Source organism: Balaenoptera ricei, chromosome 15 (genome assembly GCF_028023285.1).
Source record: "Balaenoptera ricei isolate mBalRic1 chromosome 15, mBalRic1.hap2, whole genome shotgun sequence".
Lineage (NCBI taxonomy): Eukaryota > Metazoa > Chordata > Mammalia > Artiodactyla > Balaenopteridae > Balaenoptera > Balaenoptera ricei.
This window is the reverse complement of record NC_082653.1, coordinates 53,173,384-53,197,757: the sequence shown is the minus strand read 5'-3', so window position 1 is coordinate 53,197,757 and position 24,374 is coordinate 53,173,384. Positions and strand designations below refer to the sequence as shown.

The following is a 24,374-nucleotide window of genomic DNA, read 5'->3' as shown; positions in this document are numbered from 1 at the left end:
TTAATAGAGTGAGTTTGAACCCTGGCTCTGGGCAAGTCTCTAAGCCCGGCTGTAAATGGAGATGATGAATCCTGCACTGAAGGGATACTGCAGAGATTTTAGGGAATAATGGATATAAAGCACAGAGCTAAAAAAAAAAAAAAAAAAAGCACAGAGTAAGCATCGTTGAAGGGTAATTGTATTACCAACAAAACATCTGTAAGCCAAACATTTCATGAGGAAGACAGAAAGTTTAAACCAGGATATGCAAATGATGCCAACTAAGTGATAGAAATACCATTTTGCAACCACCACTCTAGCAACTGATTTAGGAAAGGATCATCAATGAAGGCTAACACCATGGGGTGAAAGATTGTGAGGGAGCGAGACCTTTCCATACACCGAGGTTCCATATTAATTACAAAGAAAAAAATGGCCTTTTACAATGGAGAGATCTCAAGGAGGCGTGGATGGACCCTCAGTCTAATAATGAGGAAACAATCACACAAATCTACATTGAGGGACACTGTGCTTGGAACGGACTTTTCAAAAACAGTAATGTCTTTTTTTTTTTTTTTTAAATAAGAGGGCTTGACGAAGCAAACCTCCAGGTCTGAGACCTCACCCACTGTCCCCACTTTATTTTTTATTTTTTATATTTATTTATTTATTTAATTTATTTTTTGGCTGCGTTGGGTCTTCGTTGCCGCGCGCGCTTTCTCTAGTTGCAGCGAGCAGGGGGCTACTCTTCGTCGAGGTGCGCGGGCTTCTCATTGCGGTGGCTTCTCTTGCTGCGGAGCACGGGGCTCTAGGCGCCTGGGCTTCAGTAGTTGTGGCTCAAGGGCTCTAGAGCGCAGGCTCAGTAGTTGGGGCGCACCGGCTTAGTTGCTCCGCGGCATGTGGGATTTTCCCGGGCCAGGGCTCAAACCCGTGTCCCCTGCGTTGGCAGGAGGATTCTTAACCACTACGCCACCAGAGAAGCCCTCAAAAACATTAATGTCTTGGAAGAATTTTAAAAGGTGAGGGGAATGTGAAAGTGTTCTAGATAAAAGGAGACTACAGAGATTTGGCAACTAAAGGCAATGCAGGATCTCTGATTGGATCCTGGATTGGGACAAAAAAAAAAAGCTGTCAAAGACATTATCAGGACAATTGGGGAAGTTGATTATGGAAAGCTTGTAGTATTGTAACAACATTAAATTTCCTGAGTGTGATACTACTACTGTGATTATTTAAAATAATATCCTTGGGAATTCCCTGGCGGTCCAGTGGTTAGGACTCGGTACTTTCACTGCAGAGGGCCTGGGTTCAATTCCTGGTCGGGAAATAAGATCTGACAAGCTGTGTGGGGGCAGCCAAAAATAAATAAATAAATAAAATTTAAATAAATAAATAATAAAATAATATCCTTGTATCCTCATTCTTAGCATTTAGGATAGCTAGGGTATTTGAAGTGATATCTGATATGTTTTCAATTTATTATGAAATGCTTCAAAAAAACAAAAAAGTGTGTGCATGTGTGAGAGAGAATCACTAAACATGAAATGTAAACGGTTGCTGAACCTAGGTAAAGGGTATGTAAGTGTTCATTGTACTATGCTCTCAAATTTTCTGTGGATTTGAAATATTTTGAACCAAAAAGTTGAGGATAAAAATCAATGTAGCAGAAAGACACAGCAGTTAATGGAGGAAGCAGTCAGCTCCCCCCATACAAACTCCATTAGCTTCGGAGCCACCGCTGGGGCCCCATACTGGGCTGCAAGCCCTAAGAACGCCTATGCCTTTTTCACCCTTGTTTCTCCAGCATCCTGGTCCAGAACATGTGTTCAGTACACATGCATGCATGACACCCTCCCTCCGGAGTCTGCTCCCAGGAAGCCACGGCAGAGTTAGTGCTGGGACAAATAAATCAGGATGGTGGCCCCAGGCGTCGCATTTCGAGGCCTTTGTGTTGCTGGAAGAACCAGACAACTGGAACTACGTCAACAGGGGCGACCCCAGGGCTTGTCTCCTGGCGGTGCCCTTCTGGCCTCACCTGCCTTCTTGGGCAGGGAGGGGCAGAGCTTGCAGGGCTGTATTTGCTGCTCCCCATCCCCCTGTCATTGGCTCCAGAGGGTCAATAAAACCCCAAGAGTCTGGAGGAGAGCAGTTGGCCAGAGGGGCTGACCTTCATCATGGTTCTCTCCAGCATGGGACCAGGGGCTCTGTTCACCCCACCCCCACCCCCGTATCCTGGGAGGGGACAGGGAAGCATCTGACTTCCTGCCCAAAGATCCAGAATCTGGAATCCAATCCCAGACCCTTCCTCAAAGACTTATCCACCACTCTGCAGCCCAGCCCAAGTCAGTGAGAGCTGGGGTGCTGACGACCACGTGTCTGACAAGGCATTGAGTCCTCCCAGTTGGAAAAGCCTCTGAATATGTAAGAAAGAGAACACAAACCAACAATGACACACTCACAGCCTTAGTCTCAGTTCCCACCAAAACACAGAGCATTTCCTGTGCCTTTTCCGTTATTTCACAAGCTGCTTCTTACGTCTCCCTCTGGGCTCCAGGACAGACAGCTGTTTCTCCCCTCAGAAGCCAGACAGTTGCCTCCAGCCTCTCCTGGTCAACGCCATGGCCAAGACCCGTAGTGACCATCTGCTGTACTCCCTGGAAGAGCTGGTGCCCTATGACTTCGAGAAGTTCAAGTTCAAGCTGCAGAACACCAGCCTGGAGAAGGAGCACTCCCGGATTCCCCGGGGCCAACTCCAGACAGCCAAGCCAGTGAAGCTGGCCACTCTGCTGGTCACCCATTACGGGGAGGAGGACGCCGTGCGGCTGACCCTGCAGGTCCTGAGGGCCATCAACCAGCACCTTCTGGCAGAGGAGCTCAACAGGGCAATCGGCCCAGGTAAGCGGCCCCACGCGCCCTCCTCTCCCACTGCGACTGCTGGCTGTTTGCAGAGTGGGGTGGAAGGTGCAAGAGGGACCAGTTCGGACCATTGCGTCCTGACTTGGGGGTTAGAAGTCCGAGGTCTGCAACAACCGCGGTGACTTCAGCCAAGCAAGTCCTTTCCCCCCTCTCTGGTCTTGGAAGCTGGAGTAAAGCTAAGGCTCAATGGCTTTTTTTAAAAAAACCCAGAAGTATGAGGTTCTGACTATGGGGCAGGATCAGGAAAGGCAGGAGCTGGATGCCTGTTGGTAGAGAATTCCTCACTTCATTTGTCATTAACACTTACCTACAGATGAGTATCTTTGGGTGAGCAAGAAACTAACCACTCCTGTCAACAGGGTTGATGGGTAATCTCATTGTTATCCACCTCATTTCAGTTTTGAGTTTTTCTCTAACACATGTTACAAAGATATTTTAAAATTCTAAAAGGACTTTCTCCTTCCTTTTCTTTTCCTTCCTTCCTTTCCTCTTTGTCTTTCTTTCTCTCCTTCCTTCTCTCTCTCCCTCTTCCTTTCTTCCTTCATCTTATCTTTCTTTCCTTTTTTCCTTCCTTATCCTTCTTCTGCTACTCTTTTGCCGTAACTTTCTGATTTTATTACATTGTGATCAAAGACTGTGGCCTATTTGATTTCTGCTTTTAAAGACTTTTTTTGGAGATTTGGGGTGTGGGGGGGCTAATCGGTGATCAGTTTAAAAAACTATTTTTCGATGTTTGAATTTTTCTTCTATTTCTAGACTTTAAGAATACATTAGGAATGCTTTCCATGTGCTTCTATGAGGTAGAAGAGTTTACATAACATAAAAATTCTCTGCTCTTTGAAAGAGTGATAAAGCTAAACTGTAATCTGAGTCTGGTGTAATTTGATGAGTAGAATTTTAAAATTAATTTTTTGTATTTTAAAATCGGGTTATTCATCTCTTCAGGATTTCTTACCAGTTCTTGAGCCAGTTTTCATAACATATTTTTCCTAGAAAGCCAATAGCAAAGTGTTTTAAGCAACTATAATTTTAATAAGGGCTTTTCAAACCAAAAATTAAGGTGCTAATTATAGGTTATTTTCATTTCTTTATTAAAGTAGTGGTTTTCAAATTGTATCCCAGGAATACATTTCAGGGATTCTTTAGAATGTTAGCAAATACTTGATTCAAATTTTATTAATTGTTTAACTTACAAAACTAACAAATTCATATTAAAATGAGTCATTAACCAAATTTTAAAATATTGGAGGCCATCAGTGTGACAGTTCATGCTTGAACTCCTTTTTATGGAGACCTTGGAATTCAGCCCTTCCTGTCATTTCTGTTTAATTAAACATTGTTCTGAAATTTCCAGGCAAGCTGTCTTTTAAAAAAAATTACCATTTACACTTATCTGAGTTAGGATTTTCTTCACTTCATGAAACCAAAGGGGGAAAAAAAACCCCCAAAATAAATTAGTTTCTGAAGTTTTAACTGTCCTTCATGACCCCAATTTCAATTTTTTGTGCCGATCTTTATTGACTGATAAGTGAGCTTTGTAGATCTGTAAATCGCACACAAATGTATACCAATAAACTAGGGTTTTCACTTATATATTAAGAATTCTATGTAAGACCTTATATTGGAAACAAGCTCTCCTGCCTAAAAAGTTTGAAAAGCACTATTTCAGAAATAAGATAGCAGATAATTAGTATGTTCTTATTTAATGGTAATTGACTGCTGTTGTCTAGAATGTCCTGAACTTCTCTAATTTCCAAAGGGATTCTGTCTTCTCTCCCTTCCCCCAAACCTTGAACCTGAGCACCGGACATTTTCATGCCTTTTCATCTCATTGTCTTTTCAGGGTGTCAGGTAAAAGAAAGTGACACAGACAGTTCAGCAATGTCTGGTTCCTCTGCGGAGATTAAGCCCAAGAGTCTGAAGATACCAGATGGCCTGGAAGGTGACAAGCAGCAACAAAGTGGTGACGGGGCTGGCTGCCCACCACCCATCCAGCCTGAGGCTGGAAGGGGGCCCCAGAAGAAGCCTCTGGGCCAACGGAGAGATCAGAAAGGCTCTGAGGGCCTAGATGTGCAGGGCAAGCCAGGGGCCAGGAACACAACTCTGTCTTCCAAGAGAAGCCCCTTTCCCAGCAAGCCACAGGGGGAGAAGGGGAGCAATGTGGGGGTCAGGCTGCGTAGGAACGCCAGCTCTGCAGGAAGGCTCCAAGGACTCTCCAGCGGGTCGTTTGCTGGGTCCCTGGGAAGGAAAGAATTTAAGATATCTGAAGCATATTTACCTTCAGGAAAGAAGCGACCCAAAAGTCTTGAATTTACCATTTCTCCAGGAGAGACAGAACCTCTCAACCCAGAAACTCTTCTGCTTCAAGAGAAAATGAGAAGTGAGAATCCATGCTCAGCAGCCACTCTGAACACAGGGGCTACTGTGGCTGCAGAGAAAGGCTCCAGGAATCCAGAACACGCCATGACTCTGGAGGGGGGAGCACTCAGGAATACACTTTCCAGTGTATCATTGGCTGGAAAGAAGATCTGGGAGCATCCAGAGTCCACAGTACCTGCAGAGAAGAGTGGAACTGAGGCTCCAAAGACCTCTAAGACCTTGAAGGAGGTGGTAGGTGGTGTGCTCCATGATCCTTCAAATCCAGAAGTCCCTCCATCTTCAGGTAAGAAAGGACCTCAGAATCCAGAAGACCTGGCATCCTTAGGAATGACGACCTTTGCAGGTTTCCCCCTGCAAACCTGCTTTTATCCCCACTGTATTCATTTCACTGGATCCCTGGGTCCCCCTTGAGATCCTCCACCCTTTGAGAATCTGATGTAGGCTCTGAATTCTGAAAAATGCATATCTGCACATTTTCATAAAATGTTGCAAACATTTCAGTTAGTTAGTTCTTAGACACTCTAAAGTCCTTCTTTAGAATTCCCAAGGGCTCCATGGACCCCAGGTTGAACATCTGAGAAAGACTGGGTACAAATATCACCTTCTCACAATACCTCATGGCAGTATGTCATGGGACTGCGATTCTGCTATTCGCCTCTCTCTGAGCAGGGAGGGAGCTGTTGGCTAAAGTCCTAGGTCTCTTTTACTAAAGAGGCAGAAATTAGGATGGTGATGGGTTGTGAATGACAGAAACGCCAAAATAACATAACTGAAACAAGATAGACATGTGTTCCTCTTTCACATAAATGACACACAGGTGGTCCAGGACAAATGTGGTACCCCATGGTCAGGAACCCAAGCTCCTGCTGCTTTTCTGCTCTACGGAGTTTGCTCTCAAGGTTGTGGTCTCAGATGGTGGCATCCTCATTCCAGGCAGCAGGATGGAGGGACAAAGGAGAATAGTATCACTTAGGGAAGGTTTTCGGAAGTTTCTAGATGCCGCTCGTCATGCCTCCATTTACTTCCTCTTGGCCAGAATGTACAGGCACGTCGTGGGTTTGGTTCCAGACCACTGCAATAAAGCGAATATTGCAGTAAAGCAAGTCACATGAATTTTCTGGTTTCCCGGTGCATATGTTTATACTATACTATCATCTATATTAAGTGTGCAAAAGCATTATGTCTAAAAAAAAAAAGTACCTACCTTAACTTAAATATACTTTATTGCAAAAAAAAAGAAACTTTATTGCTAAAAAATGTTCACCATCATCTGACAACACAGGGTTGCCACAAACCTTCATTTTGTAAAAAATGAAGTCTGTGAAGGGCAATAAAGTGAAGTGCAATGAAGTGAGGTGTGTCTGGAGTCACATGACCACATCTAACTGCAAGGGAAGCTAAGAAATGTAGTTTTTTGGGGGGAGGGGGCGGGGAACAGCCATATGGACAGCAATCAATGCTATCACAAGGGAAGGAGGGGAAAACGGTCACTGGGGAGCTCGCAGTCTCACTTGCAGATGTGATATGAATTCCTGGGACCCTGCGAGAGGAGGTGGCAGGAGGGGACTCGTGGATTGAGTACGTTTCTATTCCTCCTGTATCTCCTGTCATTTCTGCTTTATGAATCTGTGCTATGGTCTTGGGGCAGAGCTGGTCACAGCTGTAGGTCATCACGGTGGGCTATACCCTTCAGTCTTGTAAAGTCCCCTTCTTTACTTTCACTTCATGCTTCCTGAATCTGGATGTGAGCAGTGGCCCATTCATTCCTTCATTCAACACGCACTTCCCAAATGCTCACCACATGCCAGGGATTCTGCTAGGGGCTGGGGGTCTGGCCATGAGCGAGTCATCATCCCTTGGGAGCCCTACGCAAGTTATGAGCAGTCTAGGTGGTGGTTAAGTGGCAAACACCAGTCAGAATGTCTTACTATCTTTATATCACCTGTATCAGTGTACGTGCAGGAGGAAGGCATAGAATTTGTAGCAAAAGGCCTTTCTTTAGGATAAATGCCCAAGAATTCCAATCCTCAGGACTGGTATGAGATCTAGCGCTTAGCCCTCAGTCCCAGTGGCTCCTTTGCTACCTTGCTGGAGGGAAGTCGGGGGAGGACAAGCTAGGGAGAGGCCTCAGTCTAACCGAGAATGTACGTATCCCAGGCACGGACTCTCGCTAAGCTGTGATTTGCAGCATTCCTTGGTAACATCTTGGGTTTGTCACTCATGAGATTTTTCCACTGCTATGTCCCCAGGGAGGCCGCAGGACAAGGCTGTGTGTCCCCTTTGCCGTGTCCAGGAAGGAGACCCGGTTGGTGGCAGCTGCGTGCATGTTTCCTGCAGCTGCTCCGTTGCTTCTAGGGATCCTGAGGCCTCACGCGGCCACTCATCCAGCTGCCCTCGGTGCCAGGACTTGCTCCCGGGGGAGAGCCATGGAAGCCTCGAGTGGCAGGAGGGCCTGCAGATGGCCAGCCTGAGCCCCAAGTCCCTGCCACAGTGTGAGCGTCACATGAAGCAGGTCCAGCTGCTCTTCTGCGAGGACCACGGGGAACCCATCTGCCTCATCTGCGGGCTGAGTCAGGAGCACCGAGGCCACCGGGTTCGCCCCATCGAGGAGGCCGCCCTGGAATACAAGGTAGGGCTTCCTGCTTTGGGGTCCTTCTCTGCTGGGCACTTGAACACATCGGGGCTTGCTTCATTTCCCCCAAAACCCTGGGAGTTGGTGCATTGGCCAGCATCTTTGGGCTGTAAATGGCAAACACAATACAAAGCAAGCCAGCAAAGAGGGATTTACTGGTTCATGTAGCTCAGAGGTCTATGGGAATCTAGCTTCAGGTATGGCTGAATCCAGGTGCTCACAAGAGGTCATTAGAAATCTTTCTCACTGCCTCTTGGTTCTGCTTCCTTTGGTGTGATGGATTCATTCTTCCTCTTTCCTGGGTACCTCTCCCTGTGCTCTTGGCTGCCTCACCCTCAGCTTTATTCCCTGAAGCAAGTTTTCCCATCTAGAGTTGGCACCAAAATGGCAGGAGCCAAGTTCAAGCTTTGACAAGTGCTCTTTTTTTCCAGGAACAAATTCAGAAGCAGCTGGGGCATCTGAAGGAGTTGAGAAAATCTGGAGAGGAGCAGAGATCTCAGGGGGATAAGAAGACAGCAAACTCCCTGGTAAGGCTAGGGTGGTCTGTCGCCAGTCTTTGCCTGGATTCACCCCTGCAGAAGGAGGGAGGGAACCGAGAGTGAGCAGGGGTCCCTGAGGTCCTGTACTGGTTCACAGGGAAGCAGAGCCGATCACATAGTTAGAATCACCTGCTCTTGGGGGGCAGGGAATAACAGGTGTCAAAGGATGAGCTTGTCCCAAGGGAAACCACCTCCAGCAAGAAGTGGCATCTCCCAGGACCCTGTCATGCTTTCTTAGACTCACCACAAAATGGTTTAGAGAAACGAATGCCAGTGGCTGTAGCTGAGGAATGGGATTGAGGAAAGGGGAGGAGAGACTTTTCAACTTTAAATACTCCTCTGTATTGCTTTTATAATTGTTGTTGTGGTCTATTGTACTTTTTTTTTCTTTACAAAAACCATGTTGATTTTTAAAATTCAAATGCTTAAAGTAGACATTTTCTTTAAAACTGTGGTTTTGCAACGCCACAGATTTCAATAAGTACAACTTAGTGGCCTTCCTGTTAAGCTGTTGTCCAGACTCGGATGCGTTAAGTTGCTCCTGTTTTCCCTGCATGCGAAGGAGCCTACCCACAGAGCCTTGATTTGTCTGGTGCATTTCTGTTGGTTGGATCCTGTCTCCCACTCTGAGTTCCAAACTTCTTCAGGGACCCACCACACTGCAGTGGGAAACAGGCAAAGACAACAAAGGGCAGAATGGGAGGAGGGTGGCATTGGTCCAGGGGTCTGACTTTTGGGAAACTCTTGAGTTGTAGTAAAATGAAAACCCTTTCCTATAATCCCAGGTGGCTTGGAACTTGTGGATGGAGCAGAGGTCAGGGGTGCCCCCCCAAGGAGGGTGAGGCAGGAGCCTGGGCTGCTCAGGGAAACCCAGGGAGACAAGAGGGTCCAGCCTTCCCTTAAGATACAGTGTCACGGGCTCTGTGGAAAGGAGATGCTGTTTTCAGGCCTTTGCCTTCTACTCCTCCTTTTTTCAATAATTAAAAGAAAAATTTTTAATCATAGGGAAGGGGTAGGGAAAGCTCTTCTTTATAGCAGAAAGCCAGATAAAACAAGTATAGAAGAATAATTGAATTAGAAAATTTCCACTATACAACTGACACCAACAGGGATCAGCAACAGATACTAAAATTTGTAGAGAAAATCGTTAGAGAACGGGATATTTACACACTCTCAAAGTACCACTCCCCAAATTACTTAGGAATTATAAAGGAAATAATATATATTTACAGTAGCGATATCTGGTAGACGCTTCCTTAACCAAGCATCAATCCTAGTATGACTATAATGGTGACGGCAAACTGGACAGTCTTTGCCTCCCAGTGGGGTATGCTAGAAAGAGCATGGCATTAGGTCTATGGTATTCTTGCCCCAAATGTTTCTCCTGAATTTAATCATGAGCAAAATTATAGAATTTTAGAATATAGGCCATTGAATGAGACAACTGACCTGTCCTCTTAAAAAAAAGTCCACGTTACTGCCATCAACAACAACAAGAAGTGTTCCAGACTCCATGTTTAGGAACATCACATTGGAAACTTGAAACTGGCCACGGTGGGAATATCAACACCACAGAAATGGCAAATGCCACAGCCCAGCCTTGATTGATTGTTTTGTTGATGGTCTAGACTTAGAAAGTGTTGGAGAAAGTGTGACTCGTGCAGACCAGATGCACAGGTGCATGTCTGTGGTGCTGCATTCTAAAGACTGAGAGAACACTCTTCCGCACCGGAAACCCAGGACGTGATTCAGCAGGGTTGCTGATGTCACAGAGGAAGGAGTGAGGTTCCACACACATCGAGTTTATAGACTCACTCCTTAATTACAAGAAAATACCAAGCAACATCAGAACCACTCTCGAATGTCGACTAAGGGACTACGGTGGGCGGGGGAACAGGAGCCGGGCAAACATCCACGAAGCATCCTGTGAGGCCCTGGGCTCTCTGGAATTTACACCAGAGTTCTATCCACTAGTATTTTTTGTTAATTGTGTATCAGTTTAGCTAATAAATGAATGTGCCCATATTAAAAACAACAACGACAAAAGGTGAAGAAACTTTTTTGGTTCAAAAGAACTAAAGACTTAATCCTGTCCTTTTGAGCCAAAAATGAGATTTCCTCTGTCCAGTCCTAGTAGATCTGAAGGGCCCTCTCCCCCCTTGGAGGACGGAAAGATGCCCTAGAGCCACTTCACATGTCCACAGAAGCTTTTTAGTGATGATGAGAAAGAGGACGGCAGAAGAGGTCATGGTTGGCCAGTGTGCAAGAGTATTGGAAGTCAAGTTCACTTGCGTTCAAATAGATGGACTGACCCACCCCTTTCAGGGCAGTCTGAGACTGTCGGGGAGTGGAGAGAACTCTCCCTCCTGGAGACTTTGTGGTCCTGACCTTGTCTGTTTATGACTCCAGACATATGCAATCCTCACGCTGCCTTTCAAGGAAGGAAGAAGGTGACACCAGTTATCTTAGTGTTCTGGGGCTGCCCTAACAAAGTACCATAAACTGGGCGGCTTAAACCACAGAAATGTATGCCTCCCACAGTTCTGGAGGCAAGGTGTTGGCAGAGCTGCTTCCTTCTGAGGGCCGTGAGGGAAGGCTGCTCCAAGGCCTCTCTCCTTAGCTTTTAGGTGTCTCCTTCCCCCTGTGTCTTTACATGGCATTCTCTATGTGTGTGTATCTGTGTCCAAATTTCCCCACTCCAGTGGCCCACTCCACTCCAGCACGACCTCATCTTAACTAATTGCATCCTCAATGACCCTATTTCCAAATAAGATCATACACTCAGGTACTGGGGTTAGGACTTATAACACATACATTTTGGAGGGGACACAATTCAATCTATTTTACCAGGTTTTAGGGCATTTTCCAAAAGCCAACCTGTTCTGGAAGGTTCCAGCCCATTTTGCCTCCTACTCTGGAATTCAGGCCTCCAAGAGGCTGAGAAAGCCTGCTCTTACCCACCTCCAGGAGGTGGGCTTCTGCGGGTTCCCTGGGCACACACGTCTACCTCACCGCATAGGCCCCTACACCTCCCTGACTTCTGTTCCCCAGAAACAAGCTGAAACCCAGAAGCAGAGAATCCAGTACCAGTTGGAGCAGTTATGCCAGTTTTTAGAGCAGCAAGAGCAGCTCTTTGTGGCCTGTCTGGAGGAGCTGGGCCAGACCATTGGCCAAGTCAGGGAGACATATGGCACCCGGGTGACAAGGGACATCGCCCTTCTCGACAAGCTGATTGGGGAGCTGGAGGCCAAGCAGTGCCAGCCGGAATGGGAGCTTATGAAGGTAAGTGTGGCTGGGTCTGGCCTTCCCCCATCCACTGTGCACAGTAGGGTGACATGGGCTCCCAGCACTGCCATCAGCTCTGCCCAAGCCAGTGGGTAAGGCCCTTAGGGCCGGGGGTGGGATTTGGTCTTGGTGACCCACAATGCCCAGGCCCCTTCAATGAATTCTCAGGAGCCCAGGATGGCCCAGTATCTAGGGGATCCCGTGACATCTCCCAGAAGAGATCAGCAGAGTTTGGGTACAGTTATGTGCAGGCCCCAGCAGGGGTGCCACCTCAGCAGATTAGAATTAGAACTGGGGAGAGGTGCCCCGTTTTTGCTGACACTGTGGGGCTGGGAGCCCAGGAGGAGAGGCCAGGAGTCAGCACAGCCCCTATGAGACTGGTAATAGAGAACTTCCCTCTTTTCTCTCCTAGGACATCGGAGTCACCCTGCACAGGTACCAAGAGGTCCCCTGATGATCCCTTGGGTGTCCTGCAGGAAGCATTTGGGGAGGCAGACCTAGGAGGGAGATGATCCCAACCCGGGGCCTGTGGCTCCTCCCTGGGTCCTCCCCTCTCCTGCAGCTTCCAAAGGTGAAGGCCTTTCTGGACTTGTGTAGCAAGAATGGGAGCACAGTCAGGAGGGGGAGCATGGGGTCAAAGACTGGACCAAATGAACATGGCCTGTTGTGTGGTGGTGGCTTCATAAGAACCTCCCCCTAACAGACTGTGTCCCATGCAATTCGCCTTATGAAAACTGTTCCTGCAGGAGTGCTTGTGGCCACAGAGAGGGAAGCACTTTCCAGGAGTGGATCTGCTAAGCCCAGTAGGCAGGGGAAGGGAGGGAAGAGGAGGGGAGGGAAGGGGAGGGGAAGGGAGGGGAAGAGGCTGGACCTTCCAATCGCCTGGGGGAGCTTTACAAAATCCTGACATCCAGGTCCCGGCAGACAAATTAAACCTGAATCTTCAGGAGTACAACCCAGGCATCAATTTTTTAAAGTATTTTTTTGGTGGTAAAATATACATAACAAAATTTACCATTTTAACCATTTAAAAATGTACAGTTCAGTGGCTTTAAGTACATTCGCATTGTTGTGCAACCATCACCATGATCCATCCCCAGAATTTTCTCATCTTCCCAAATGGAAACTCCCTACCATTAAACAACTCCCCAATCTCCCCTCCCCCAACCCTTGGCAACCACCATTCTACTCTCCATCTATATGAATCTGACTACTCTAACTACATCATATAAGTGGAATCATACAATATTTGTGTTTTTGTGTCTGACCTACCTCACTTAGCATAATGTCTTCAAGGTTCATTCATGTTGTAGAATGTGCCAGAATTCCATTCCTTTTTAAGGCTGAATAATATTCCATCATGTGTATATACATTTTGTTTATCTATTCATCCATCAGTGGATACTAGGTTGCTTCTACCTTTTGGCTACTGTGAATGATGCTGCTATGAATATCAGCATACCTATATTTGTTTGAGTCCTGCTTTCACTTCTTTTGGGTATATCCCCAGAAGTGGAATTGCTGTATCATACAGTAATTCTATGTTCAGGTTTTTGAGGAACTAGAGTACTGTCTCCCATGATGTCTACACCATTTTACATTCCCACCAGCAATGCTCAAGGGTTCCAATTTCTCCATATCCTTGCTAACACTTGTTATTTTTTATTTTTTTTAAATAGTAGCCATCCTAATGGCTGTGAAGTGGTATCTCATTGTGTTTATTTTTCTCACTTAATATCATTTTTATTTCAATAGAAAGAAAAAGACTCAGGGAAGTGTAATTAATTTGACATAGGTAATTCTGGGCTGAGCATTTCAACATCAGTACCACTTTATGGCCATTATCAAAACTCACTGTGATTTTGATATCAGTGGTTTTTAAAACTCCCCCAGGTGATGCCAATCCATGGCCAGAGTTGAGGACCAGTGTTTAGAACTTGAAGCCCAGGGAGAACTTTCTTTGCGAAGCCAAGGCTGGACTGGGTGTGCCCTGTGGAGGCTGCACCTCCCTTCCAGCTCATGAGACCTTGGGCTACCCCCATGCTCCAGTCCTCTTTGGCCAACGATCTTTTGTCTCTAGGGCCAAGAAGGTGACTGTCCCTGAGCTGTGGGCCACCCCTCCAGAGGTGAAAGAAAAGATCCACCTGCTCTACCAGAAATCACAGTTTGTGGAGAAGCGCATGAGGCACTTCTTGGGTAGGTGGGCTTGTGGGAAGATGGGAGGCGCCTGCTCACCTCCTCCCTGAGAGCCACGTAGCCTGGAGCCCCCTGGTGTCCCTTCTCCATCCCCCATGGCCTTTCTGACTCTGCCTTCAGCCCCTCCCAGATCTGTCCCTATCCGGGAAACTAACTCAAACTCCTTCTCCTTTTAGAAACCCTGCGTTCAGAAATGGAAATGTTCAACGGTGAGTCCGGTGGTGGTAGTATGTGTTGGCCAGGGATTACGGCAATTTCCCCTTGTGCTGTTGATTTCTGGGAATTATTTAGAAAAGAGAAAACACCTGTAACAAAGGTGGGAGAAAAGTCATGACAAGTCCTCACAGGCTCTGTGCCAGGGTCGTTGGCTGTCAACTCACCAGAGCACAGAGTATCCAAGGCAGGCCTGTGTACCAGAGAGGAATGGGGTTATATCCAAGCAGAGGAAGCCATGTCCTGAGCAGGGGGAGGGAGTCACTGTCTTTCCTTGTTGTGGGGACCAGGGTAGATTTAGCCCTCTGAATGGGAATGCTCAGGATTTTTCCCATCTCCTTTTCTCTGTAGTTCCAGAACTGACTGGTGGTCAGGCACCCTGAGGCAAGTAGACTTGGCCTGCTGGGTCCCTGTGCTGTCCCCCGGTGCATTCCAGAAGAACGACCCTGTCCACGTTTCTTGGATGTGGGGAGAACCCTGTGGGGATGTTGCCCATGGACCTCAAGCTAGGAATTCTAATTCTCTCTGCAGTTAATGTGATTCTGGAAGCAGAAGCTGCCCACCCCAACCTCATCTTTCATCTTCTCTGATGACTTGAAGAGTGTGAGACTTGGAAAAAAAGTGGGACCGTCTACCTGCTAGTCCAGAAAGATTCTATAGCTGAATCATTGCCCTGGGCTCTCTGAGTTTGCTCTCTAGCTGCCATTACTGAGAAGTGAAGGTGGGAGACAAGACAGGGTGGGTCCTGGGTGTCTGCAAGGCAGCCACGAGCAGCAAGGAGAATATGGCTCTCTCACCGGAGAATGGTTATTGGGTAGAAATGATGATGAAGTAAAATGAGTGCCAGGCGTCCAGCTTTCCCTCCACCCGGATGAGGGAGCCCCCCAGGCATGTGGGCATCTTCCTGAACTACAAGACTGGGGACATTTCCTTTTACACTGTGACAGCCAAATCCCACATCTCAACATCCACTGGCTTCTTTTCCTCTCGGCCCCTTCAACCTATCTTCAGCCCTAGGACACATGATGGAGAGAACATGGATCCTCTGAATATCCATCCAGTGGGTGGCCAGGGGCCTCACTGAATATCCAACACTTTGCATCTTTCTTCAGGCTCCTGCCCTGTATCTTGAATCCATACATTCAACAGTCATTATTGAACACCTACTGGGTTCCAGCTGCTGTGGGGAATATAATCAATAAGAGAATAGGCCCTGTGCTCAAGGAGCTTATGGAACAGAAGCAGAAGTAAGCTGGGTAAACAAATATTGGTAAACCAAGGGTAAAGAGAACACATGTATTGATGACATGCCATGGATTTCAGAGAAGGAAGCACACAGCTGTTGCTTAATAAATCCTTGTATGAATTAGCACACTAAGATGCTCCTGAGACAGAGAGCCCACCCTCGTTTTCCCTCAGGACTCCATGGCAAGGATGTGTTCCCTCATTCTATCCTCCCTTTTTTTTTTTTTATAAATAAAATTATTTATGAATAATAACATCATAGAGCTTACAAAAATGATCATTAACCATAACTTTTTAATTTTACAAATGAGAGTTTTGAGGCCTGGAATTAATGCATTTTGTTCATTTACTTATTTTTCTACCAGTGTTTGGGGACTGATTTTGGGCTAAAAGCAGCACCAGCTGCTGAGGTTACAGAGAGAGCAAGATAAAATTTCTGCCTTTTAGTGAAAACCTTAACTGTAGTAAGGATCTGAACAGTAAATGTATAAGCCCAGAGCAACATAGGTACTAAAATATAAATATATATTGGAACAATATGTGAGCATATTACAAGTAGTAACTGAATAGAGGATTCTGAGAGAATTTCACAGAGTATTTTAAGTGAGTCTTAATGACTAAGAATTATTTTGAAAAGGAGTGGTGAAAAGGCTTTTTAAGTGAAGAATGGCATATTAAGTGTCACAATATGAAGCAGCATGAGATTTACAGTTTAAAGCGCTTGATGGGTTTTTGATGGTATGTCAGTGTGGTATGAGAATGGAAACTCAAGACTCATATTGTCAAGAGCCTTATGCACTATGCATAGGAATTTGGACTTCATTGTGCTGTCAGGGAGAGCTAGTAAAGTGTTTCAGGGAGGCCAAATAGAGGTTAAGTGGCTTGTTATCATTCACAGGAAGTAGAGTTAAAGTCATGATTGAAATCCAATGTTCTTGTTCTTATTAACAAGTAGACTATAATAAGAGTATAATATATAATAATAATATTTATTATACATTTACTGTGTGTTTAGTTCCATGTTTTTATTTTAGTTAATCACCATAAAGCTATGGAATAGAGAAGAATTCTGCCTAGAATGACTTGCTGATTATAAGTAGGAAAAAATACTTTTGAGCCACTACGCTTTGATATTTGACCAAACCCTGTATATGTCTGCAGTTTCTATTTGCCTGAGAACTGGAAGAGTGAGTAAAAACAGCTATACCTTTATCACTTCAGGAAACTGAGAGATTATTTTGTGAATCTGTAATAAAACCCATTAAACTATCAAGACTTCTCAGCTAGATTAGAGTAGGTGGTAAGGGAAAAAAAATCGTTTATCGACAGAAAAAGACCTTGAAAAAAATCACATGAATGCCTTCAATAAGTCATTACATAGACCAAAACCATGCCGATGTCAGTCCATATCATGCTGGAGCCACCATAGAGCATCAGAGTTTAGGGTACAGGGAAGCAGGAAGAGAATGTCGGCCTACAGGGCAACAGTGAAAGATTTTAGTATCCACCGAGGAGACGGGATGAACCATTTTGAGACTCTGCCAGGGGTAGGAGGGCTTTTATAGGGTGAGATTAAGACGACTTTCCTTGTATTGTTTTCTCTAGTGGGTGTCTAAACTACTATTAATAAGATCCATAGTTTTGGTTATATTCTCCAAGGTTGCAGTGGAAATCAGAAAACTATAAGACAGTTGAGTTTGGCTAACTGAAAATTACCAATTATACTCAGAAAAGAGGAGAGGAAGCAGTATGAGACCATTAGTTAAATGCTACAAATATGACTTCCTTTAGTTGAGCATTTCTATCTCATTTATTGTTAAAAATGTCTTTTGAAGTCTCAAGATGAAAAATCACTTAGAAGCAGAAATCATTTTTAGGGCTTCCCTGGTGGCGCAGTGGTTGAAAACCTGCCTGCCAATGCAGGGGACACGGGTTGAAGCCCTGGTCCGGGAAGATCCCACTTGCCGCGGAGCAACTAAGCCCGTGCGCCACAACTACTGAGCCTGCGCTCTAGAGCCCGCAAGCCACAACTACTGAAGCCCATGCGCCTAGAGCCCGTGCTCCGCAACAAGAGAAGCCACCGCGATGAGAAGCCCATGCACCGCAAAGAAGAGTAGCCCCCGCTCACCACAACTAGAGAAAAGCCCGCACGCATCAACGAAGGCCCGACACAGCCAAAAATAAATAAATAAATAATTTTTTAAAAAAAAACTTTAAAAAAGAAATCATTTTTAACAGAGTCAATGATTAAGCCTGCGGGTACTAACAAAGCCTTTTATTACAAAGAGTCTGGTATATAAGATGGTATTCTCTGTAGTATATTTTTTCTATAGATCTAAAGGACTAATCATTTCAGCAAAGGCTGGAACTCTAAAGCACTAGAATTTGTTTTGATCATATATTGCATTACTGTTAAATGCCCAGGCAATAAAAGTTATCCATTCTGTCTTCCTGGAATATTAAATTGATGGAAGAACTGAATTTTCGTAGAATGTTCATCTGTTTGATGTTACACTGTCAGGTGTGTGCATTTAAAAGTGACCTTCTGGGGCTTCCCTGGTGGCGCAGTGGCTAAGAATCCCCCTGCCAACGCAGGGGACACGGGTTCGAGCCCTGGTCCGGGAAGATCCCACATGCCGTGGAGCAACTAAGCCCGTGCGCCACAACTACTGAGCCTGCGCTCTAGAGCCCACGAGCCACAACTACGGAAGCCCACATGCCTAGAGCCCATGCTCTGCAACAAGAGAAGCCACCACAATGAGAAGCCCGTGCACCGCAATGAAGAGTAGCCCCCGCTCGCCACAACTAGAGAAAGCCTGTGCGCAGCAACGAAGACCCACCGCAGCCAAAATAAATAAATAAATAAATAAAATAATTTTTTTAAAAAAAGTGACCTTCTGTGCACTCACATTATGGATACTGCCCAGTAATATTCTGTTTGCTTAGAGGGAAGAAGGATGACACCTCTATATGCTCCTAGTTTTGTTTATTTTTTAAACTTTAAAAAAAAAAAAACATTTATTTATTTATTTATTTATGGCTGCATTGGGTCTTCGTTGCTGCACACAGGCTTTCTCTAGTTGTGGCAAGTGGGGGCTACTGTTCGTTGTGGTGCACGGGCTTCTCATTGCGGTGGCTTCTTTTGTTGCGGAGCATGGGCTCTAGGCGCATGGGCTTCAGTAGTTGTGGCATGCAGGCTCAGTAGTTGTGGCTCGTGGGCCCTAGAGTGCAGGCTCAGTAGTTATGGTGCACGGGCTTAGTTGCTTCATGGCATGTGGAGTCTTCCCGGACCAGGGCTGGAACCCGTGTCCCCTGCATTGGTAGGCGGATTCTTAACCACTGCACCACCAGGGAAGTCCCTATATGCTCCTAGTTTTTCTCCAGGTTTCTCCTGATTTTGTGGAACTGGGGGTTAGTGCACTGGGTTAACCCAATTCCGGTCTTTCAACATTTTCCTGTTGGCAGGCTATAATCAGAGTCAACCTGCCTGCATCTCCAAAAACTGCTCTGATTATCCTCACCTCCCAAAGGAACAGAAACAAGACACTTTAGGGTTTTGAGGATTTTATACAATTCACCTATCAAGTTTCTATCGATAGAGCTACTACCTAGCTAGTGAGCTAGTCTTTGAGGAGCTGCCTTGTTAGAACTTCAGGGATATTATACTAATGGCTAAGACAAATCACTTGGAAAAATATCCTTAACACATAACTTTATGGCCAGACTAAATATCTGTCCTATGAATAGTCAGAAGGAGATAAGACAGTGGAGAGAGGAAGATTACAGAAAGAATGAGAGATGAAGCAAAGGGAGACAGAGAGGAAGTTTAAATCAAGTTGATTTATGGGATATCCTCCCTGTCTTGAGGACTTAGGAAGCCTTAGGAAAAAACAAGCAGACTGGATTATTATAAATCACTTTTGTACCTGTATTAATGAACTGTGGTTCTTAGAATTATTGGCTGGGCCCCATAAATAAATCCATTAGAAAATGTAGTTGTAACTGCATTTGTTGTCACTCAGTTGATTACTGTGAGATCCCACTTCCCTACAGGAGACCAAGAAAGAGATGGGGCTGCTGTCATGGAAAAACATTTGACACACATCCTAAGTGTCAGATTATTCTGTAATGAGCTATATCTGCAAATCTGTGGGCCTGTGGAATATTAGGTGTTTTAGTTCACAGATGTCCCTCTATCATCCTCCATTTAAAGAGACATAAAGAGAGGGGGGAGGGAGAGGGATGGACTAGGAGTTTGGGGTTAGCAGATGCAAACTATTACATTTAGAATGGATAAACAACAAGGTCCTACTGTATAGCACAGGGAACTATATCCAATCTCCTGGGATAAACCATAATGGAAAAGAATATTTAAAAAAGAATATATATGTGTATAACTGAGTCACACTGCTGTACAGCAGAAATTAGCACAACAGTGTAAATCAACTATCCTTCAATTTAAAAAAATTGCCACACACACACAAACAATAAAGAGACGTAGAGAGGGATGTAAGAGAAGAGGAGGATTGGGAATTCCCTAGCAGTCCAGTGGTTAGGGCTCCATGCTTCCACTGCAGGGGGCATGAGTTTGATCCCTGGTTGGGGAACTAAGATCCAGCATGCCACATGGCACGGCCAAGAAAAAAAAAAGGAAAGAAAAAAGGAGGATCAAATGAAGATTGAACCCCAAACTCCTCCTACCCCAACTTCTCTTCCCATCTTCACACTACAGCCTAGATTGGACTTAGGTTCTCCATGGTTGTTGATCAGAGCACAAAACACATGCTTCGCTTTCTTCATGGAGCTTTGTTCTACATGCATAATCCACATGCTGGCACAGCTCACGTTCCCTATTTGTTTAGCCGTTCCCTACGGTTGGCCATTTGTTGTTGCCAATTCTCCCTTGCTATCGTTCCAGAAACAGCTTGGTGTATATATATATATATATATATATATATATATATTTTATTTTTTGGTGTACATTTTTTGCCACCTCCTCCCCATACACATATTTTTTCTCCTGTTATTCCTAAAATTGTTCCAGAATGTGAGCTAATTGATAACACTTGCAGTAGTTGGCCATACAATATTTTGGAAAGAATGTTTCACGCCCAAAGCAATGTTTGCCGTTTAAAATTTTTGCTGATATAATAGAGATGTAATGAGGTTTTACCTGTGTTTTAATTTATTTAATTACCTGCTGAGGCTATGAATTTTTCCATGTGTATTTCTACTTTTTTGCTTCATTCTGTCAACACACATATTTGATAAACAACTATAATAGTAATAGAAAAGAGTTTTATTCAAGCCAAACTGAGGACTACAGCCTGGAAGATACAGATTTAAGAAGCACCTGAATTGTGTTCCATCAGACTACAAAATGGGGGAGGCTCGTACAGGCAAAAACCGCAAAGCTACATATGTTGTTTGTCAAGAACTACAATTGAGGACTTCCCTGGTGGCGCAGTGGTTAAGAATCTGCCTGCCAATGCAGGGGACATGGGTTCGAGCCCTGCTCCGGGAAGATCCCACATGCTGTGGAGCAACTAAGCCCGTGCGCCACAACTACTGAGCCTGCGCTCTACAGCCCGTGTACCACAACTACTGAAGCTCGCGTGCCTAGAGCCCACACTCTACAACAAGAGAAGCCACCACAATGAGAAGCCCGCGCACTGCAACGAAGAGTAGCCCTGCTCGCCACAACTAGAGAAAGCCCGCATGCAGCAACAAAGACTCAATGCAGCCAAAAATTAAAAAAATTTTAAAAAAAAGAACTACAATTGAAGCTGGCAAGAAGAGTGCTTTTTAAGTATGGACTGGTTGGGGTCCAAAATAGTTGCAAAGTTACAAGGGGAAACGTTGGACCATTAGGTTGCAGCTGGCAGCTACAGCAGATACTGTTTTGAAAATGGCTTGTGGTATCCTTGAGTTTGATACAGTTCAGAAAATTCAGGGTCTCAATGATGCAGGCACATGTCTGAAACTACATCTCAATTGCCACCCGGCTCTATTTTTCTTTTAATATTTATTTTTAAATTTATTTTGGCTGCACTGGATCTTTACTTGCAGCATACAGGCTTCTTAGTTGCAGCATGCATGCAGGATTTAGTTCCCCAAACAGGGATCAAACCCAGGCCCCTTGCATTGGGAGGGTGGAGTCTTACCCACTGGACCACCAGACAAGTCCCACCTGGCTCTATTTTGGATACCTGAACCACAGTTTTATATCTTGTCAGAACAAAGAAGAAACATCAAACATGACAGAGGTACATTCCTTCAAGGTTTCAAAAGGGACAGATCAGCATGCACACAGCTAGTTAGCATGACCTTGGTGTCTGGGTAGAGAACTTCATCTTCAAAGGAGTACCAGCATTGGCATCATGGGGGCAGGGAAGGGGGGGCATTTATCCCTATCTTCAAAGTGGACATTCTAGACAATCTAGTAACTGTATTCCTTTTTCTTTTTTCAAATGGTTAAAGCAGATGTATAATGTATGTTTGACAGGCCATAAGACAGGCCTGTTCTAGTTAGTATAAAGGTCAAGCCAAATCACGTATAAGCCAGAATGACTTCCCTATACTTCAACATGTGAAAATTGCTTCCATCAAGTCTATAAAAATGGTACAGGTCCTTTAACTACTTGCCATGTGGACTCTAGATTTTGAACTTAGTTGTCTGTAGTACTTCTTCATAGATATTTTACATACTAAACACTTGTATTTGTAGGACGTAATTTTCCCTGTCTGGTGGTCTTTTTTAATTGAGATATAATTCTCATAGCATAAAATTCACCCTTTTAAATACACAACTAAGTGGTTTTTAGTATATCCACCATGTGTACAAACATCACCACTAATTCCAGAACATTTTTATCACCCCCAAAACAAACCCTGCACCGCTCAGCATTCACTTGCTATTCCCGTCTGCCCCCGGCCCCTGGCAACCACTAACCTTTTTCTCTCTATGGATTTGCCTATTCTGGACATTTCACATAAGAATCACACAAAGTCTTGTGTCACCGGGTTCTTTGGCTTAGCACAATGTTTCAAAGTTCATCCATGTTGCAGCATGTATCACTGCTTTGTTCCTTTTTTACTGCTAACTAATAACCCATTATATGGATATACTATATCTTGTTAATCTGTTCAATACACAGGTTGTTTCTACTTTTCAGCTATTATGAATAATGCTGCTATTCAGGTACAAGTTTTCACTTCTCTTGGGTTTATACCTAGGAATGGAATTGTTGGATCCTATAGTAATTCTATGTTAACATTTTGAAAGACTGCCAAACTGTTTCCAAAGTGGCTAAGCATCTTTTCATTCTTTCTTTTCTTTCCTTCCTTCCCTTCCTTTTCTCCCTTCCTCCCTTTCTCTCTCTTTCTTTCTTTCTGCCGCACTGCATGAAGGGGCATGCAGGATCTTAGTTCCCCAACCAGGGATGGAACCCATGCCCACTGCAGTGGAAGCACAGACTCCTAACGACTGAAACACCAGGGAATTCCCACTAAGCATCTTTTCAAATGTTAATGATCATTTAGTTTTCCTCCTGTTCGGAATGACTTCATAGCTTTTGCCTTAGTCTTTGGTCAGTTAGCAGGAGCTCTTTGTATGATGGGAATGCCTTAGTCTTTATCTGGTTTATCTTCTACAATTATGTCCCAGTCTACTGCTTGATTTTATTAATATTGTTTTCTAAAGTTTTTTTTTAAATACAGTCACACAAGCTTATATTTTACTTTAAGGCACCTCAGTTTCCTATTTTGCCTCAATATTAAACTTAACCTTCTTTTAAGTGTTCTTTCATTGGCTATTAAATTCCATCTTTTTGTACGTAGTGTAAAGACAAGAGCCTTTTTTCCCAGAAGAATAGACAATTTCTGCTAGCACCAAGTTAAATGCTATCCTTGCATACAGGTCCACATATATTCAGATCAATTTTGGCTATACTGTTCTATTTATTCACGCATAGTTCAAACTACACTGCTTTGATTATAAAGGTTTTTTTCCGTAATTTTGATGTCTGGAAAGACAGGTATTCGTTTTGGTTTTTTTTTAAGTTTTGTTGCCACAGTTTTTTCTTTCTTACTTACTTACTTATTTATTTATTGCTGTGTTGGGTCTTCGTTGCTGCGCAAGAGCTTTCTCTAGCTGTGCTGAGCAGGGGCTACGCTTCATTGCGGTGTGTGGGCTTCTCATTACGCTGTCTTCTCTTGTTGAGGAGCACGGGCTCTACGCACGAGGACTTCAGTAGTTGTGGCTCAGGGGCTCTAGAGCGCAGGCTCAGTAGCTGTGGCGCACGGGCTTAGGTGCTCCGCCGCATGTGGGATCTTCCCGGACCAGGGCTCAAATTCGTGTCCCCTGCATTAGCAGGTGGACTCTTAACCACTGCGCCACCAGGGAAGCCCCTGCCACACACTCTCTTTATAACATGTTTTAGATCACAGCTGAGTGAGTCACCTATAGTTACCGTTAAGAAACAGAACTCATATTTTCACTTTAGTCATCCTGCCTGAGGCTGGCGTTTACATAGAAGAATAAGGCAATCCCTGCTCTTGTGTGGCCCCAATTCCTGATCACTGCCTCACTGGAGAATGAACCGAGTATGGGAACAATGCAAAAAGAAAAGACGAATTGAGGACGGTAACGGAGATGGACAGCTAGAATTCCTGAGAAAATAAGATGGCCGGTCCAGACCGCTGTGTAGAGGTTGGCCAAGACGGGAGGGGAGCTTCGCCCAGCTCTGACCGAAGGGCCGCCCCTGCCGAAAGGGACGGCTGTAACAGGACCCTAGAGCCGACAGAAACCACGACCTACCACCACCTCGCCGCCACCGCAGTTTCTTGATAGACCCCAACGGCTTGGTCGGAAACTGCGTCGGCCTCTCACAGACCTTCCGGTCCGTAGACGGCCCACTTCCGGTCGAGCCCCGGCCCTGCTCCGCCCCAACCGCGGCGCCTGGCGATCTCCCATTGGCTGTTTGGCACCG

General features: G+C 45.0%; 1 protein-coding gene and 1 long non-coding RNA gene across 3 annotated transcripts; one reads left to right on the top strand and one right to left on the bottom strand.

Annotated features, from left to right (window-relative positions):
• Nucleotides 1-2,588: 2,588 nt before the first annotated feature.
• MEFV (MEFV innate immunity regulator, pyrin) lies at nucleotides 2,589-14,522 on the top strand. The gene is made up of 9 exons (XM_059896714.1): nucleotides 2,589-2,874; nucleotides 4,739-5,557; nucleotides 7,524-7,903; nucleotides 8,338-8,433; nucleotides 11,497-11,727; nucleotides 12,143-12,165; nucleotides 13,811-13,926; nucleotides 14,103-14,135; nucleotides 14,491-14,522. The coding sequence occupies exons 1-9, from the start codon at nucleotides 2,598-2,600 to the stop codon at nucleotides 14,520-14,522; spliced, it is 2,007 nt and encodes a 668-aa protein (XP_059752697.1). The 5' UTR covers nucleotides 2,589-2,597.
• LOC132348811 (uncharacterized) lies at nucleotides 6,480-24,289 on the bottom strand. 2 transcript variants are annotated; one of them, XR_009497563.1, is made up of 2 exons: nucleotides 24,203-24,289; nucleotides 6,480-8,478 (listed from the first exon to the last, which is right to left on the bottom strand). It is a non-coding gene; the product is annotated as an uncharacterized LOC132348811 (long non-coding RNA). The 2 variants fall into 2 exon arrangements; XR_009497562.1 differs by lacking the exon at nucleotides 24,203-24,289 and adding an exon at nucleotides 23,483-24,193.
• Nucleotides 24,290-24,374: the final 85 nt, after the last annotated feature.